The following is a 20,913-nucleotide window of genomic DNA, read 5'->3' as shown; positions in this document are numbered from 1 at the left end:
TGAAAACTCTTGGATTTGTTAATGAAAGAATTTTTTTCTTAAGATTATAGTACAAAAAAAAACAACTGATACTAATAATCCTTAAAAATATGAAATGTGTTTTCGCCGCCCATGCTTAGTCGCGCGCATTCGTCTGCATGCATATTCATAGGTGCTTCTAAATCGAGTTTAGCCTGTATTTTTTTTCGCGATGGTTTCATTTGTTTTTGCCGAGCGCCCATCGTTCTGGCGCATGCAACGCTTGCTTGGTTTTGCTGTGCGCGGCAGAAAGTTGGACTGTTTAATGTTTACAGTTTACTATGCCGCGTAGTTTTGTTTCTCGAGTGCGTCTGTTGTTGAAAAGAAAAAATTCAAGTCCATATCCGTTTAGCCTGATATTGACCTTGGCGCTAAATTTGTGATACTTTATAGCGATTGAATTTGTGATACTTCAATGATTAACCAAAAACTGTTCCAATATAAATTCCCATTAGAAACTTAATCCGTGTACTTCTTCAATCTGTTGTTATGAATCTTTTCTAATCTGTTTCCGTTTTTGATAGTTGTCGTTTGTTCGCTAGGGAGAGCAACTACTTCGTAGGGTCCTCTCCATAGCGACTGTAATTTCTGTCCTGCTCCTGTGGGGTTGGCTTTAACTAGTACCAAGTCTCCCCACATTGGTTGCCATTCATTGGAGCTTCTATCGTACAACTCCTTCCGTTTTTCTTTGGATTTTACTAGATTTTCTCGTGCTTGAGTATGTAATCGCTTGAATGTCGATCGCATTTCGTTCACGTAGTCTTCGTAGTATAAACCATCATTGTCATATTTGTAAATTGAATTCGGAATATTTGCCCGTTTTCCATATAATAACTCAAACGGCGTGTAGCCAGTAGATGAGTTTATGGTCGTGTTATATTCGAACGTGAAGAATGGTAACAACTGATCCCAGGTTGTTGGGTCGCTACCCACGTACTGTCTAAGATAAGTTTTCAATTCCCTATTTGATCTCTCCACGAGGTTTGCTTGTGGGTGGTAGGTACTTGTAGTAATCTTCTTAATTTTTAAAATTTTACAGAGAGAATTTTTTTAGAGAACTTACGAAATTTGTTCCATTGTCGGTTACCAGTTCGGCCGGTGTCCCAAATTTACATATATAATGGTCTACGAATGTTTGAGCAACCGTGGAGCTCTCTTGATTTGCCATGGGTGCTACGATTAAATATCTGGTCAGATCGTCTTGCATAACCAGACCATATCTGTTACCCCAGTCTGATTCTGGGAGTACTACTATGTCCATATATAATTTCTCGAATGGTTCAGAAGATGTTGTAGTTATCTTCATCGGAATTTTGTTTGCCCTGCAAATCTTATTTTTCTGGCACGAGTCGCATTGTTTGACATAATTCTCGATGTCTTGGCGCATATTTTTCCATTGGAACAGCGGGCTTATTCGCATCCGCATACGTTTGCTACCTACATGTCCGCCTAAGGGAGAATCGTGGAATTCTTTTAATACTGTCTCGCGATCCTCCTCTGCTACAAGCATTCGATCCTTCTCTGGGGCGTATAATGTGAATATCTTGCCAAATTTCTTGGCAATAAACCTTAGTGCCGTCGACTCAGGAGCCCTTTTCAAGTTCCTGAATGAAATGATTTGAATGGTTTCCGCATTTCTTACGTATTCGGGGCAGTTTGTAAAGGCATCCATTAGCCCTCCCAAAAGTACGTGTGTATCTGTTAATGATTTCTTGGACCCGTTCAAAATCAACCCCCATAGCTTCCTATTCGGAATTTCAAAGATCCTTCCGTTCAAGTGGTCCTTTAGACCATGAGGTAATTCTACGATTTCCTCCAATTCCTTGTATGCTGATTTGCTGTTTACTATTACGAATGTAGCCTCAGCGTTGTTTTCGTCGATTTTCTTTGTCGAAATTTTTAATCGATTGAATTCAATGTCGTTCTCTCTGGTACATATATCGTACTCCTCGAGGTACGAGAATTCCCCCAAATCTTCCTTCTCATCGCATCCAAAATCGATGTTTTCCAACCCGTCCATGTGTGGGTTCCATTCAGTTTTCTGTTTATTTTCAAATAACGCGAATCGCCCGGATTCATCCCTAATTTGCTTGGGGTTCACTCTACTCTCTGCATCTTTCTGCTTCGCAAGATCTTCTTCTGCTTGCTGGTGTTGGCGCTTTTGTTGCCTCGTTACTACCGATATGGTGTGTGGGGTCTCATCCTGTTCGGGCAATCTCGATAAAAAGTCTGCCACGACATTGTCCTTGCCTTGTTTGTAGCGAATGTCTATTTCCAATCCTTGTAATTTTAATCGTAACCGTGTTAGCGTTGGCGAAGTTTCCTTCAAGTGCCATATTGAAATTAACGCTGCACCTGTTAAGTTTTACGATAATACCGAGTAAATCACTTTAGAACAATTTTAAGTATATCTAAAACAATTGTGCAGCAAATCACCAATTTGCCCACGTTGCACTAGTAGTTACAGAAGCTCTGCCAAAATTTTCACATCGTCATGTAAAAACGAAGTAACTGAAATAATTGTTCAACTTATCAAAAATTTTCCAAGTGGCTGTCATTATTGTATCCGACTCAATGTACAGGGTCCGGCACTCGAAGTGTAACCAACTTCAGACCGCTCGCGCAGCTGACGCACGGGCATCAGCTCTCTAGAAATTTGCTAAATAACAGTTCGGAGTTGTATTGTTTACAAGCGCAAGAAAGCATTTTGCCAAAAGTGAACGCGAAAAAAAAATCTTGACTTGAGGGAACGAAGGAGTTGCTTCGTTTGGCCGAAAGCGGTCAATTTCCGAACATTGTATTTTCTGACGAGAAAATTTTTCCAATTGAGCAATTCGTAAACTCTCAAAACGATAGGGTTTACTTGACCGACCGTTCATACGAGAATTTGAGTCATCGATTGGCCACCAGGAGGCAGCACCCGCAACAGATAATGGTTTGGGCCGCTGTAACCGCAGATGGGCGCTCTTCAATCGGTTTCATCGAGCCTGGCGTCAAGGTAAATGCGATATATTATCGGGAAAGTATTCTGGAGGTTGCTTTGAAGCCGTGGGCAGACAAACATTTCGGTGGCAGACCATGGACGTTTCAACAGGACTCGGCACCGTCTCACAAAACTCGAGTGAACCAAGAATGGCTTAAAAACAACGTTCCGAACTTCATCACGTCCACACAATGGCTCTCGAATTCACCAGATGCGAATCCAATGGATTATTCTCTTTGGGCCATTTTGGAGAGCAAAGTCCGAAATAGAAGATACACCAGTCTCGAGGTGCTGAAAAAAGTTATTTTCCGCGAGTGGGCCTAAATACCTGCAAGTCACATTCGGCAGCTTGCGATTCGTTTTTTGATCGTCTCAAGGCCATAGTCAAGGCAAAAGGTGGTCATATCGAGCAAAAGTGAATTGATTCTGAATTTTGTATTATTTTTACACATTTTGTACTTTGAATTAGGTAAAAGTAATTTTCCAAACTGAATTTATGGCGTTTTTAATTGGTTACACTTCGAGTGCCGGACCCTGTATGCCGAAATGGCTGTATATCTCTTTGTGAAGGGAAAAAATTGTCAAATTATGCTCTCCACAGGGCAAAAACTGATAAGCCGAATTGAAAACCTCGCCGTAAAAACTATTTTTCTGCCGAGTCCGCTTTGTCTTGACTGCCTCATGAAATTTTAGGTCAGTGTGTGCAGTGTTCTTCATTTAAAAAAAAATCGAATGTCCCAGATTTATCTGCTTGAAATGAACGTAAAACTTGCCGACATGAGAATATTATCATGAAAGTTTCAGAAATACAGCATTACATACGCAATGAAAACAAACATCAAATCAGATAATTAATATTCGGTTTTCATCTCGCGAAAAAATGAACAGACCTGACATCACTTTTCAAAGATATTGAACGAAAAGTTAAGTTCATCATAGTTACTCTCATAGTTATATATTACTGCTTGAGCAACTTGTTTTTGCAACTAAAGCACATGGGCTCACTAAAATGATACCTACAGTGCGTATCACAAATGTCGGGTTCACTAAGATGAATAACTAAACAGTATTGTTGTTTAAGTCAACTAGTTTGATAAAAATAAAAACAAATATTTTGATAAAAATAAAAACAAAAATTTCTCTTCTCAATATATACATGTTTATATTTCCATTTATTTAGGTAAAATAAATCATCACGTTGGGTGAACCATTTTCTTTTCAACACACTGTTACCCTCGATGCCATATTGGAAAATATTGAAGAAAAATTCATTTCAAGATTTTTCAGATTAATTGAAACATCAATATGATAAAAATCGTCTGAAAAGGTGTATGAATGTTTGATAACTTTCTTATTCATATTTTAAACACTCTCCAGATCATATTCATTGGAAAGAATAGATTGTTATTTTCATAGAAATTGATGTGCAATCATCAAAACACGTACATTCAAAGGCGCTTGAAAATTTCAGGCGTACGAAGACATGTTTCACCATAAAAATGCAGCTCGTTGTCGATTTTCTATTTTCTAAAACATAAAATATCAATTCTACAATTTGTAGTATTACCATTTATTTGTGTACAGAATATTTTTAAAGTTCCATGTTTGTGTTACGGGCAGTTGTATTGAAGATCAAATGTGAAAATTATTCATTAGAAATTATGTTTTCTATGTTTTTGTAAACATCAATTCAATTCTTGTTTACATTACGTAGTGGTTCCCATGAGTTTCACAATTGTTTTTTCGCTGATTTAGTTGTTGCATTTGTAATGATCTCGATGCATGAGTTTTTGTATCAGTTGCACAATAATTGTGAATAAATGTTCGTGACAACGGAAGAACTTAAAGAAATGTTGCATAACACAGAAAAATTGCGCTTTTTCCATAACACAACAGTTACAACAATAGTAATATGAACTAATTTAATAAATTGCACAATCTGTAGAAAAATACAGGACAACAACTTAACGTGCTACTTGGGTATAATCCTTTTAATTTCAGTGTATGGGCGGATAATGAAGTACGCGTATGTGAACATCCTCACTCGAATTTGATCTCTCTGCGGACCTCCATAGCAATGCATTGGAGAGCAATGCCATCGGATTATATTGTCGAGGTTTGCAAAAGCTTCAGGTGTCGTGTAGAAGCGGCCATAAATGCTTTTACACCACTCTCTTTTACGTTGTTACTTCTCCCTTTCTCCGGGATATATAAGCCATAAGTAAAATAGATAGATTTAAATGAAACTGGCTCCTCCTAATTGAGTAGTAATTGAGTTAGGTTAGACTAATATTAAAAGGAAAAATAAAAATCAAATATGGATTCAACTCGCAAACTAAACGCATATCCTTTAAAACAAATACATGGTGACCTGACTTACAGGCTTGCAACAATCCCTAACAGTGAAAGTAATAAGGTGTGCAGTTGAAGCAAGTAAAAAAACCTGGTGTAATGATACCTTTCTCATATCAATCATACTATCATATATAATACTGTGGTATTCTTCAAAATAATTTTCTTCGATTCTTGAAAGAATATCCGAAATCAGTTTGTTTGACCGTCTACTGATCGAAAATATCAATTGGAGAAGTTTTGAGGTCGATTTCGAAAACGTTTTACGGTTTTCGCCCTTTTCAGTAATGGTGTGAAATTTTTAACACACTTTATCCCATAGTTCCGGATCCGGAAGTCCACAAGACCTTTCATTTAAACCTAAGTGTGTGAAAATCGGTCTCGCCATCTATGAGAAAAGTTAGAACACATATTTTCATTTCTTGCACATTTCACCCCATAACTCTGGAATCACATTTTACACCATAACTCAGGAATTTTGTATGGGACCACAAGAGCTTTCATTTGAATCTAAGTTTTTGAAAATCGATCCAGCCATCTCCGAGAAAAGTTAGTGCAAAAAAATGACTAGTAATTTATTTTATTCGATAAGAAAATCAGCCAAACCATCGCTGAGAAAGATGAGTTAGATCCATTTTGTCGTGAATACGACTTACTTTACTATGGGGTGTCTTTTCAAAATTTATCCTCTGAAAGAGTGATAAGTTTTTGATCGCGAATATCTCTTGTTGTATCTAACGAATCATTTGCCTTTGCCGTTGCTTTGCCTTTCTCGTATTTTTAAAGCTCATAGCTCAGTGATCTGTGAAAAGATTTATATAGTCTAACTATCAAAAGAATCGAAAGAGCATTGAAGTATTTCAATAGTACACTATTGAAAAAACAACGGTGAAGAGCATTACACAAAATCAGCCGTTCTATTGGCTCTAAAAGTTTCCTAAATATCTATTAGGATTTGTTGTTCGCAAATCGAAGGTAGATATTCTGAGTTTAGTGCAAATCTAGAACAGTTTGGTTAGATGTGTGCACTTTTCGCTGTGTGAAATTCACAGTAATCGAGATCAAGTGAAGCCTTCTCTGTTTTGGCGAAAAATGTGGAAAAGATGAATGCTTGCATAATTCATACAATTGTTAAACTAATTGATATTCGGAATTGTTAAGGAACATGTCAGTTGTATTCACGACATCCAGTTATGTCTCTTACATTACCGACCCGCCTTTTTTAATATATGACCACTATTTTTGGTGATTCCGGAACCGGAAACCCAGATAGCCGGAATCGGTTTGTTTAGTTGAATACTGATGATGGCTATTGATTTGTGAAGTTTTGAGTTCAGTATATATATATATATAGATATATATATATATATATATATATATATATATATATATATATATATATATATATATATATATATATATTTCTATATATATATATATATATATATATATATATATATATATATATATATATATATATATATATATATATATATATATATATATATTCAAATTAGCGATTTCATCCAACAACGTTATTGTTATCTAATTCAGTAGAAAAACTATTGTAGTAAGTATTGTGAGAAATCGTCTATTTTCTAAGTAACCTAAATGTCCAAGTCTGTTGAGTTCAATGAATTGATGTTGCTGAACCAATAATGTATTTTTGTGTAATAGCATACAATAGGTATTACTTCATATTGTAGCAATTCATTATAGCAAAATTAAAAATTCAACCTTGACAGGCTACTGAATGAAATGAATACAAGCCAAGTATTATCGTCCATGCAAAACATATAGAAATTATAATTTTCATATAGCTTGGTGCCAGAACCAGAATTCAAAAATATATACGATCATGAAAAATGTATCATTACACTGAATAGAGGATCTACATCTCATCTTCGATTCCATAGCTAGTGCTTTATTATTACATATTATTACTATTATTATTATAATTACAAAATAATAATATAACCACTTTCTGCTTATTTGAAGGTGACAGTGAAAGTCAATCAGAATGTAATATATTGTCAGTGAATGTCTAGTAATTTATTTTATTCAATAAGGAAATTCGACCGCGCTCTATCATGCGTGTCAGGTGAATACTTTTACCTAATGGCTTTTTCGTTTTTAATTTTCACTACACCGGAGCAGTGCTACACTGAGGCATTAATAAACGAACAATAATGACGAAAACATAAACAGTAACTACAATAAACGATTTCATTGCACAGAGCTACGCCAAACTTTTGATAAGTGCTACACCAGTGGTATCGGTGCAGAAAAAGTGTAGCACTGGCAATGTTGCAAATATTCTTCGTGTAACTAATTCATTCACGCATCCACGCTGTGATTATACTGCCTTCGAATATGCCAGTTTCGAACAACGTTGAACTATTCATTGCTCGAAAGCGAGAAGGGTGCAAAAGGAATAAGCAATAATCGTAGAGAACCCGAATATACTAATACATTCTTCGCTGCTGGTATACATCGTGCATGTTCGTTTTATACATTCGTTTGTCATTCGTTCATTTATTTTATTCTTCGAGTTGGATCGAATAGCGTCACGGCGAAGATCGTTGGTTTCCATTCTTCGCGAAGCATTCTTCATCTAATAAATTCTTCATATCTCGATGGGTAGCAGCAATGGGAGAATGCTGGAATATGGTTCATCACATACACATAAGACTATGGTAATAGTGCGGGGGGAAACATCTTAATTTGCATGTTTCAAAGACAGCACGAACGATCATCGCGAATTAGGTTTGGCGATGATCGCTGTATGAATATTTGTTCGATATACGCGTTAAGTCATTCGAGGGTATGTCCAATGCGAATAACAACTGCAAGGAATAGATTTCGTGCGAGTAACATAGCAGCGTCGGCTTCGTTCGCACCCGAATATACGGACAAGTCCGAATACCAGAACGATTATCGGACAAAGGCGAAAGGAAGCGAGCGATGATCATTGACATTCGTTGTATTTTTGATTTTCGAGCAACATTGAGCACTGGTGTAGTGCAATTGGTAAAAACGAACGGTTTAAGTGCTGCTTTCGCTACACCGGTGTAGTGCAATTTAAAAACGAAAACGACATAAATTGCATCTTATCGGCGTGAAGGGTCTGGTGAACTACTGTCAAAGATACCTAAAATACTTAAATGTGTTCTTGTCTTCAATCGTTCTTTTGAAGGAGAATTCATGTTTGCTACTAAACTCAGGCATATACATGGTAAGCAAGTTAGACAATACATATACATATAACCTCATGTTAGTCAATCATAATTACTCATGATTCATAGTTCTAGTGTAATAGTAATCACTAATAATAACGATTGAATTAAGAAATATTCAAAGTGTGAAGGATTTAAAAACCCATTACGAATCAATCAGTCTTTTTTGCAAGCCAACAAAGCGGATGGTAGACACACTGCACTCATTCACTGAATATATTCCTGGTTTCTTTGGCTTTTCTTGTTATGATTTGTGCGACGATTCGGTCAACTCAAACGGTTAAAAATTTGAGCGCCGTTTTCCTTTCTCATATAGAAAGGTTATGCAAACACTGTGCAAACCTACTTTTTAACCGAGGCCCGGAGGGCTAAATGTCATATACCATTCGACTCAGCTCGATGGACTGATCAAATGTCTGTCTGTGTGTGAGTGTATATATGTGTGTATGTGACAAAAATGTGCACTAGATTTACTCAGAGACCACTTAACTGATTTTCTTTAACTAAAATCTAAATAGAAGGCCTTGTATTCTCATAGGTTTTTATTAAATTTCATGTGGATCCGACTTCCGGATCGAGAGTTATGGGGTAAAATGTGCAAAATGACATAAAAACGTGCAATCGATATTCTCAAAGACCGATCATCCAATTTTTAAAAACTTAGATTCAAATGAAAGGTCTCACCTGAATTTCATTAGGATCCTACTTCCGGTTCCGGAGTTATACTGTAAAGAGTGTTCAATATTGTACACCGTCATTTAAACCGGCGAAACAAAATCCGCTAAAAAAAGTTCTAAACTGAAAGTAAAACTTCACAAATCAATAGCTATCATCAGTATTCAACTAAACAAACTGATTCCGGCTATCTTTGTTCCCGGTCTCCGGTTCCGGAATCAGCGAAATTAGTGGTCATATATTAAAAAATTGCTCCAACTCATCTTTCTCAGCGATGGATTGATTGATTTCCACAAACTTACATTCAAATGAAAGGTCTTACGGTGCCATACGGAATTTCTGAATTTCACCCGGATCCGACTTCCGGTTCCGGAGTTATAGGGTAATGTGGGTTGAATATTGTACACCGTCACTTAAACCGGCGAAACAAAAACTGCAAAAAAATTTCTAAACTAAACAAAAAACTCCACAAATCGACAGCCAGTAGTCAGCTAAACAAACCGGTTCTGGCTATTCTGGTTCCCGGTTTCCGATAACCGACGGGAGAAAATAGTCATATGCTCAAAAGTGGATATAATCCAATTTTCTCAGAGTTTACAGAACCGATATTTCCAATCTTAGGGTCAAATGAATGGTCTTATGGTCCTACCAAAAATTACTGCATATTTTCGGATTCAACAAAAATTTAAGCCATCTTTTAGGGTACGATGGCAAAATCGTAAAAAAAAAGTACGGGTGTGTAATGTCAGAGACTTAACTGGATGTCGTGAATACGAATAAAACTGACACACTTACTTTATACTTCTGAATTCGAATTGGTACACGGAACGACCGAAATTAGTTCTGCGCCTAATTCGTATTACTGTTTTTGAATTAGTTGATTTTAACAACAGAATTGCCAAAATAACTAAAAAATTAGTTAAAATTGAGAATTTACTTTGCTAAAAAAAACTCTAATTTTTAGAGAATGTGTTTCGTTGGCGAACATCCTGGACATAAACTAGCAATATTTCAATCCAACACGAAATTCTCATTGTCAACTAATTTTGTTATTAAATTCAGAAAATTTGTTTCTATTTATCTATCACCATCATTACTGAAGGACAGCACAAAAAAAAACAAAAATGAAATTGGTTTTATTAACAAGTTTATTAGCCAAAAACTCATGAGAAGTGTCAAAACAAAACAATCCATTAAAAGGCTAAAAAGGACAGTCCTGTTGAAACTGCTTGCAAATTGTTTAGATGTTTTTCGAATGGGTTATGATATAGGCATATATAAATTTCTAAACCAATATGTAAAAATGACGTAAACTCTTAGTGGAAAGTGTATTTATTCAGAATTTGTGCGCATTTGAAGCGATTGTGCGTAATAATGTTTTTACGCGGAACAGTGGAGTGAGTCTCGAATGTTGCACTCTAATTGTATATGTATTCGGTTTATGTTTTCCGAGTGCTTAAAGTTTTCAGTGAGAGAGTCGATTTCGCGAAGTCGCATGAAGAAAACAGCGACTTAGAAGAAAAATTTTCGAAAAGAAGTTGATGTTTTGTTTATGTCTTTTTCTTCAATACAACATCGTATTTATACCTGCCAATAAAGAAAAGACAACCACGACTGAAATTTTTTTCGATAGTAATGTGCCATCTAGTGGCTAGTAGTCATTACGGTGTTAACGTTTTTTCGGTGACAGAGCGCCATATAGCTGCAAATTGCAGAAACCAATTCAACTATTTATGTTGGTTGAAAACAATGTTTTATTTCTCTAATTCAACTAAAAAAATTAGTTGAATGGAAATGAAGTGTGCCTTAGCTAAGAAATGACAGCACGTTTAATTGGTGAATTCAACAAAAAAATTGCCATTTCAACAAATATTTTATTATTATTAAAGGAATTAGAAATAAAAAATCTAAATTAGCAAAAGTAAGATATTTTTAGTTGTATCAAAAAAATACTAACTAAAATCAGAAAATCAACTAATTTCTTCGACAAAATGCTGATTTCGGTCTTTCCGTGTAGTTGATTGATTGTGTGAATTGTGTAACTTTCCCCTTTTCCACTACTAGAATATTGAACGATGCACCTAGACTGAAGTACAGATTAGTTACATTAAACATTCTGAAACACAATTAAATATTATGAAATAGCCATAATAAACTCCCATAAAATAATGGTGGCTGGCTCTGAAAAGAACCTTTTATAAAAGAGTTCGTGATGGAGAGTGACGATTTGAGTTCGAATTCCGATGGATACTGTTGACTTCCGATGGATACTCAGCATCATCATCAGCATCACAATAAATAGAACAAATTCAGAACTTAGAACAGACTTAGAATTCAATTGGAAAATTCGATTTTTGATTCGATGAAGATCGATTTTTGACCACGGTTCCCCTTTTATATACGTTTAGTTGAAGATATGTGCCTTACTATCTCAAAATCGTCGTCCTTGCGCGAAAAAGTCAAGCAAAAGTAAAGAGTTTTCCACGTTGTTTTCAAAGTTTAAAAATACTTAATTTTTAAGTTGTTTGTGGTTATCTCATACTGTTCAAAATATTATCCTAAATTCCTGATCATATTTTTGATGAAATGGTGAAAGAATTATGTTGCTGCCATTAATACAAGTTGAGATATTCACGATTAAGTTCTGCCCATTCTTCCATATGGCTAATTTTGAAAAGGCGCCCCATAGTAAAGTAAGTCGTATTCACGACAAAACTTATTTTAATAAACACTAGTAGAGTTTGTACGTCATGTTAGTTGGTGGCCGTACGAACCGGCTTAGATTAACCAGTTCTCGGGTTCCGGTACTGGAATTACATGTAATAGTGAACCCACTTTGTTTTCTTAAGCATGACGTACGCGAACAAAGCATTGGTTCATTCTGTATAATATGCTAGTTAATGCACAAACAATCCCTTGATTTCTTTCAAAAATCGAAGAGAAACATTTTGAAAAGAATACCTCAGTAATACAGGGTCCGGCACTCGAAGTGTAACCAACTTCAGACCGCTCGCGCAGCTGACGCACGGGCATCAGCTCTCTAGAAATTTGCTAAATGACAGTTCGGAGTTGTATTGTTTACAAGCGCAAGAAAGCATTTTGCCAAAAGTGAACGCGAAAAATAAATCTTGACTTGAGAGAGCGAAGGAGTTGCTTCGTTTGGCCGAAAGCGGTCAATTTCCGAACATTGTATTTTCTGACGAGAAAATTTTTCCAATTGAGCAATTCGTAAACTCTCAAAACGATAGGGTTTACTTGACCGACCGTTCATACGAGAATTTGAGTCATCGATTGGCCACCAGGAGGCAGCACCCGCAACAGATAATGGTTTGGGCCGCTGTAACCGCAGATGGGCGCTCTCCAATCGTTTTCATCGAGCCTGGCGTCAAGGTAAATGCGACATATTATCGGGAAAGTATTCTGGAGGTTGCTTTGAAGCCGTGGGCAGACAAACATTTCGGTGGCAAACCATGGACGTTTCAGCAGGACTCGGCACCGTCTCACAAAGCTCGAGTGAACCAAGAATGGCTGAAAAACAACGTTCCGAACTTCATCAAGTCCACACAATGGCTCTCGAATTCACCAGATGCGAATCCAATGGATTATTCTCTTTGGGCCATTTTGGAGAGCAAAGTCCGAACTAAAAGATACACCAGTCTCGAGGCGCTGAAAAAAGTTATTGTCCGCGAGTGGGCCTAAATACCTGCAAGTCACATTCGGCAACTTGCGATTCGTTTTTTGACCGTCTCAAGGCCATAGTCAAGGCAAAAGGTGGTCATATCGAGCAAAAGTGAATTGATTCTGAATTTTGTATTATATTTACACATTTTGTACTTTGAATTAGGTAAAAGTAATTTTCCAAACTGAATTTATGGCCTTTTTAATTGGTTACACTTCGAGTGCCGCACCCTGTATACGGAACGACCGAAATTAGCTCTGCGCCTAATTCGTATGACTGTTTTTAATTAGTTCATTTTAACAACAAAATTTCCAAAACAACTATGAAATTAGATAAAATTGAGAATTTACTTTGCGGAAAAAACTCTTATTTTTAAAGAATGTGTTTAGTTGCCAAATATCCTGTATGTATGTATGTGTGAAGCCACCATCATTTCAAGGCATTACCAGTGTATGCGGGTAGACTTACTGTAGATCCGAATTTGATTATCAGATAGCTTTTATATAACTACTGTTAAACAGGCCAAATGGGTTTCGAGGACCCGCGCCTTCGGTCAAGCACATCCGGTCATATAATAAAGAATTTTGCTATACCTGCTTAAACCCGCCAGATGGTTTGTTTGTTAGAAGGGTGCATTTTACCAATTTCAGGCCTTCAGGGAGAAACACAAAGCTTCCCCCACGTGACTCAGGTTGGCAATCCACTTCATCATCCAGTCATTCACTTGAAAGATACCCTGATGCACTCCCGGCCCCTCGCCGTTGTCGATAAAATTGAGCATAATACCATAATAAGCATAATATAGAATAATATAAAAAAACAATACAATATAATAGAATTTAATATCATTCAATACAATGTAACACAATTTATTATGATACAACACAATATAACATAATATAATATAATATAATATGAGACGATAATATATGAAGTAATATGTTATGATACAATATATAACAGTTGATGTCGCAGTGTAAGTTGTGCTCTGCTTTCGTCGCAGTACTGCAGGAAATATAATATTTCTTTTTTAATAATAATAATAATAATAATAATAATAATAATAATAATTAAAATATAATAGAAACAACAACAGAACCACATGTTGCAATATACTATGATAAATATTGCACTTTAGGATGGGCTTCAACCTACAAGCCATTTCGCACCCTCTCATTCTGCTACTAACGCAGAAGGCGATAGCACCCAGTCGACACCGTTCTATTGACCAAATGTCATCATAGACGCCAATATAGAAAAGACAACCGCGACTGAATTGTTTTTCGGTAGTAGTGTGCCATCTAGTGGCTAGTAGTCATTACGGTGTTAACGTTTTTATTGACGCCATATAGCTGCAAAAGGTCGTCAAAGGGTGAGATAATTAAGTCCTCACAAGTCCCTATCTCATGCCTCCCCGAGCGTCTATGATGACATTTAGTCAATAGAACGGCGTCGACTGGGTGCTATCGCCTTCTGCGTTAGTAGCAGAATGAGAGGGTGCGAACTGGTTTGTAGGTTGAAGCCCATTCTAAAGTGCAATGTTTATCATAGTATATTACAACATATAATTCTGTTGTGTATTACCGTGTATTATTATTATTATTTTTATTATTATTACTATTAGAAGAGCGTAGCTTACACTGCGACATTAACTGTTATATTATATCATAGCATATTGTTTCATATACTATCGTTTTACACTATTTTATGTTATTATATACTATGTTGTATGGTATTATACTGCATTGCATTATATCATATTATATCGTATTATATTTTATTATATTATATTATATTATATTATATTATATTATATTCTATTATATTATATTTTATTGTATTCTACTATATTATGTTATATTGTATTGCATTATGTTGTATTATATTATATTATAGGGTTTATTATGAGTAGTACTACTTACCTTGTTTTCCTTATAATTTATCATTTTTAAGGTAAACTTTTAACTAACTATCAAGGTCGGCACAAGGTGAGCTTGGTCTTCACTGGTTCCTGTTTCATGCCTACACGTGTGTCTGTGGTGACAATTGGTCGAGGGAATGCGTTGATGGCAGAATGAGAGGATGAGAAATGACATATAAATTCAAGTAATATAATATCATAGCAAATATAAAAAAAGTTCGCCATATAGCTGCAAAATGCAGAAGCCAATTCAACCATTTGTGTTGGTTGAAAACAACGTTTTATTTCTCTAATTCAACTAAAAAATTTGTTCAATGGAAATCAATTGTGCCTTATCTAAGAAATGACAGCACGTTTAATTGGTGAATTCAACTAAAAAAAAACAAGTTCAGGCCTTATCCGAGTGAGTCGCACTGCGGTACGCTTCGCAAATACTTCTTTGAAAGATTCACGCACATCCACACATACATACAAGCACACAGACATATTCCAATCTCGTCGTGCTGAGTCGAATGGTACATATTAGTTTGAGTTTCCGAGGCTCCATACGAAAGTCGATTATTCCAGCAATTTTATTATCTTTCTGTAAACTAAGAACAAAACAGTTCCCCTGGAAACACGCAAAATAATAGCGAAACGTTGGGTGTTAAAACAAAAATTGTCGTTTTAATTCACTATTGGCTGAAAAGCCGCTTAATGATTAACATACTTGATACTAATAAAAATAAAGAAAATTGGATCTTAATGCTTGTTTTATGATGCTGTTTGAAAAATATTACTCCCTATTTAACTTGACTTTTATATACAGATTACAGAACAGGTTTTCGTTTTCTTTTAACCGTTCATTTGTTTATCGTCTTTGATTAAAAAAAGCACAGACTAAATGAAAATCTTAATTAACTTCACTCCTCTTCGTCTTTTGAAAGTGTAAAATATAAAATTTAAAACTAGTCGCCTGTCATGTTATTCTGTCATAATGTTGAATATTTGTAACTCAACCATGCATTGAAAGATTTAACTAGCAATCTATTGAGCAACATTCAACTTGAACATGCATTGTAATGTCGTTCTAGTGTATCAATAGTACACCATTGAAAAATCGGTTTGAATTGATATGCAAGTATACCATGATGATGTTATCCTTTTGATTAGCGGCCCTTACACGTGACAATATTATTGTCAAGCCATCTTTTTGAAGACTAATAGTTAGTTAGAATTCTTATGGCTATTTACATAGTGAGTGATACTCCGAGCGAAGAATTCTTAGAGCTAATCAATCTTTTTCAAGACTTGCCAATTAGGAGAAAATTTAGTGCATGTATCTTTAAAAAAATTGTGCCTGTTGCACTATTGCACTGTAATTCTGGAATGAATAATCGGATCTGCGTGAAATGCGACTTTCTTTGGAAGATTCAGACCATTTATTTGGTTTTTAGTTTGTTGAAAGCGATCCAGACATCTTAAAGAAAATTTTCACAGTGATTCAATTTGCATTAGGGATTTCATATCATTGTTGAATCGTTGTTTGCAAAAATCTAGGTTGCCAATTCGGAGAAAATTTAGTGCATGTATCTTTAAAAAAAATTGTGCCTATTGCACTATTGCACTGTAATTCTGGAATAAATAATCAAATCTGCGTGAAATCCGACTTTCTTTGGAAAATTCAAACCATTTATTTGGATTTTAATTTGTTGAAAGCGATCCAGTCATCTTAAAGAAAATTTTCACAGTGATTCAATTTGCAAGGAATTTACTATTTATTATTGACAACTTTACCGATCATACTCTTCAATACCGACAAAAAAATATGGATAGCCGCTGCTCTAAGCTGTATTATGGCCTGGAGTGAAAATTAAAGCAAAATATTGTTGGTATCAGAATATTTACTATATTATTTCATTTCAAATTCAAATCTCTTCCATCTTTCTAATATTAGGAACACTTTTTTTCATACGCTAGGACACACAATGATCGTAGTCTTCAAATACTCGGATAATATGGAACTCAGGAAAGTGGTGGAGAATGAAGTTCTATTCCAGGCTGTTTTAAACGGAGCTTATAGCGTGGATACATTTTTCTTCATCAGTGGTTTTCTCGTTTCATATTTATATTTTCGGACAAATGCAAAAGGAAAACTCGAGAAGCTAACACAAGGTGTCAATGAGTTCACAGCTGGAACATATCATTTTTTCGGATTAGTAGGATATCGTTTCGTCAGGTTAGTCTCATTTGGTGCATCAAGTGTAAATGATGGTGAAATACATATTGTTTAGGTTGACTGCCCCATATCTATATGTACTTGGAGTGGTAGAAGTGGCCATGCGATATTTGGAGCAGAACTCAGTGTTTGAACCTCCAACACAAGACCATATAAACTGTCCAAAATATTGGTGGCGAAACATATTGTACATTAATACATTTTTTCCAGTGGAACAAATGGTGAGTTATTATATATTGAAAAGTTTTACAATTTCTCAGACTGTATTTGAGCGATAATTTTGATAGACTTTCGAAACATAAATTTTAACATCGATCGTAGAGATTCATAAAATCGCAGAGGAAAAAAATAACAGCGAAAAACGAAAACGAAGAAAAAGTGAAACAGAGAGTAGAAGCTCAAAAACAAAAACAAAAAAATGACGAAAAACCCAATAAGCAGCAAAATAAACAACGGAGAGAAAAAAAACCTATTTTAATCCACCTAGTAGTGTTATGATGCCTTTCTCATAACACTCATATTCTCATGTATTGAAAGATAAGAAAAATGAATGTTTGTGCATCCATTAGAACAATCTACTAAATGTAATAGTGCTCAGACTGGTTAGGTCATCTCTAAGAAAACAAAGTGAGTTCAACTATTTCCGGTATTTCCGGAGCCGGTAAAACCGTAACCGTTTTGTAGGAATATCAACTAACAGTTAGCGCTCAACTTCCAAGACGCACTTTACTGGGATCTGGAAGTCGTGCACGAGCTATTTACTACCACGTTTCGTCATCGGCGAAGAGCTGTGAAGCAACCGCCAATTAACATTTCTAGTTTTTTTCAACATTTCTATTTTTTGGCATTAAAAATGCCTTACTCTTCACTATATGGGGCCGGGTGTCAATTAAAAGTTTCAAAAATAGTCGCGTAACCTTTTTGTGTCATAATTTTGAACGTTAAAAACTCGGTCATTTGTTGATGGATTGTTATAATTTAACAACCAATCGATTCGGAAACTTTTAACTTAAATATATATGACGACGTCGTTTCAGTATTTCAATAGCATACTATTGAAAAAATGGTTGGAATCGACCTGTTTTCATCCACCAATCCCTGTTGTACAAAATGACGTCAATTCAACTTAAACGTATGAGATAACGTCATTTGAAAATTTCAATTGCATACCATTGAAAAATTGGTTTGAATTGAGCATTTTATTTTGATTCTCTGGTAACTATCAGGCCAATTTAGAATTATCGGCGATAGATTTCTCGGATCTAATTCGCAGCGCTTGTTCCTCGATCATTTGTTAATGGATTTTCCTAATTTAAATTATTCCAAAGCTTCAATATTATAAACTAAAAAATGTTTTAATTTGTCAACGGATCGGTTTGCATACTTAAATCTCCATTCCCATATGAACAAAACGTGACAATGTGACTGAACAAGTTGTTGTCCCACCAGGATTTAAACGCTTCAAAAGATTCAAAATTAAATTCTGAAACTTATCTAAAAGCGGCCTCCTTGGTTTAGTAGTATAAATGAGTTTCACAGGCTCACATATACAATACAATTAGATGCAATATAATATAGTATTAAAGATAAACTCAAGGTAAGCTTAGCTGCGATTTTACATGTATCGTTTGAATAGGAACTCTAGTAGAATTTGGTTAACCGCCAGTTTCAGTTTAATTATTATTTGCTTCAACAAAATAAGCGTCTGATGGTTACACGCGTTGTAACTATGACAATGTTCATTCATGTGTTAATAACATCAAGTTACAATATAAACAAAATTTCGGAATTTTGTTGCGTATCCATTCCGTATATTCCTAATATGCCAAAGCGAAAATCAATGTAAGTAACTAAAAATTTTATGCGGACTGTTTCTCAAGTTTTCTTCCTCGTATCGTTGCCATATTATTTACCGACACTTTCCGAAGATTATCGACGATTTTGAAAAAGGATTAATAAAATTACACTATTACTAAGTTTACAGGTGCAACATTTTTCGTTAAAATAAATAAAATCTTCTCTTGCATCGATTAATTGTTTATAAAATTAATAAGTTTGTACGTTTCTCGAAAATTATTATCATAAAATAAAACAGTTTCTTTTTTTCAGGTTTAAATCTTTAGGTTGTTTGTATCTAAAACTGAGCTTTCAAGTAACTTTGAATTCATCATAATTGACTGATCGAAATTGAATAGAATCAATTAGTTTGTAATTAGTCAATTGAATAAGTTTTTAGTTTTATGTATCATCATCATTATCATCTTTATTTTTGTATTAATTATGAAGACCCTAGAAACGTTCCATTTTTAATGTTATTGTGCTCGGTCGTGTCTTGAATACAACCCTCTAATTTTTTTCAAGTCGGCGTCGTCGCGAATAGTGTCGCGAAACCGTCCTATAAAGAATTGCTTCGTAAATGAGGTTCTAAAGGTTCAAAAGGAACAAGTGGTTCGTATTCAACCGACCCGAAGTCTTGGGTGTGCCTTTGTTAAAGTCAGTGAACTCACGATAGCCCAAAACACCGTCTAATAACACGACAACTTACACGAAACCGAGATCGAAGGGAAGATATATTGACTAAGAATTACGATGGAGGATGGAGCAGTGGAAGTGAAGCGTGAAAAAAAATATCCTTTGTCACTGTAGATGGGAAATGCACAGCGTTACAATATCACGGTAAACAGCAAACGTGTCGTCACTGTAGTGAGTTCGTAAACAGCGGTATATCGTGTGTTCAGAACAAAAAGCTACTCTACCAAAAGTTAGAGGCCGATCGAACTAACGAATCGTATGCCAACGTTGCCAAACTATTGGCAAAGCCAAAATCGACACAACCACAACTATCAAACAAAAAACAAGTCAACAACAACCCGTCAGTCCCGAAGTTACCGATTTAAGTCACTTCGGAAACTCAGTCGAAGCAAGTGAACGAAATGCTACCGAAATCTGACACACACACTGCAAAATTACAAAAAAAAACAAAAACAAACGGTGACTGACTCCTCTCGCAGAAACAAATCTGACGATACAACAGTTAAGTCCTCCAGTCTTCAAGCACTTCCAATTAGTTCTGGAGACTCACAACGCAGAACAGCACCCAATGCACAGTGGTCCGGATCCACAATTTAGGGGGACAAAAACATTTGTGGCTTAGCCTTATACTTTAGAGTTTTGATGTCTTCGGAACAAATGATCAGTGAAAGATAAGCCATTTTTTGAAGTATATGGTATTAGGGTGGTTCTAATTATTAGGGTGATCCAAAAATTATTTTCCGTATGTGTTGAGATAGAGGACTGCATCCTTCGGCAAAATTGTAGGAAAACTTATATCAAGCAACTTTGCCGAAAACACTATTGTAGTATCTCTAACGGTTTTAGTGTTACAGCTATTTTAATAGATCAACTTAGGGTGTTCCTAAAAAAATCAGATTTTTTGCTCTAGCTATCTTAATATTCACTTCTCGATTTTGGTGTCTTTGAATATCTTTTAGAGTTTGTTGAAACCAATTTTTTCATGACTAGCGCATTAAGGTAGCGTTTTCTGAACCGAAGTTATGAGCAAAAATAGTTCAAAAACAGATAATTTTTAAACTGCTATATCTAACATTGGAGCAAACGAAAAAAAAATCGGTTTCTTTCATTTGATAGAAAATACTTTCGAGCATGTTTATAGAAAAAATGGCGGAGGAGATATTTTATTAAATTTTTTAAATTGTGTTCAAACATTGGGTTTTTTACATGAAAAATGCTCTTTCATGTAAGACATTTATTAGCTATACATATTAAAATAAGGTATTGCTGTATTCTAGCGTGTTAAAATTAAAAATGTTA

General features: G+C 35.3%; 1 protein-coding gene across 4 annotated transcripts in view; it reads left to right on the top strand.

Annotated features, from left to right (window-relative positions):
- LOC131430684 (O-acyltransferase like protein) overlaps positions 1–20,913 on the top strand; it is an 812,547-nt gene that overhangs the window by 630,143 nt on the left and 161,491 nt on the right. For all 4 annotated transcript variants that reach the window (XM_058595837.1, XM_058595839.1, XM_058595836.1 and 1 more), the window contains 2 exons: positions 16,824–17,082; positions 17,138–17,303. In XM_058595837.1, coding sequence (XP_058451820.1) covers positions 16,824–17,082; positions 17,138–17,303 — 425 coding nt within the window. The remainder of the gene's footprint in view (positions 1–16,823; positions 17,083–17,137; positions 17,304–20,913) is intronic.

Source organism: Malaya genurostris, chromosome 2 (genome assembly GCF_030247185.1).
Source record: "Malaya genurostris strain Urasoe2022 chromosome 2, Malgen_1.1, whole genome shotgun sequence".
Taxonomy (NCBI): domain Eukaryota; kingdom Metazoa; phylum Arthropoda; class Insecta; order Diptera; family Culicidae; genus Malaya; species Malaya genurostris.
The sequence above is the reverse complement of the archived record's forward strand: the minus strand, read 5'-3'. Positions and strand labels throughout refer to the sequence as shown.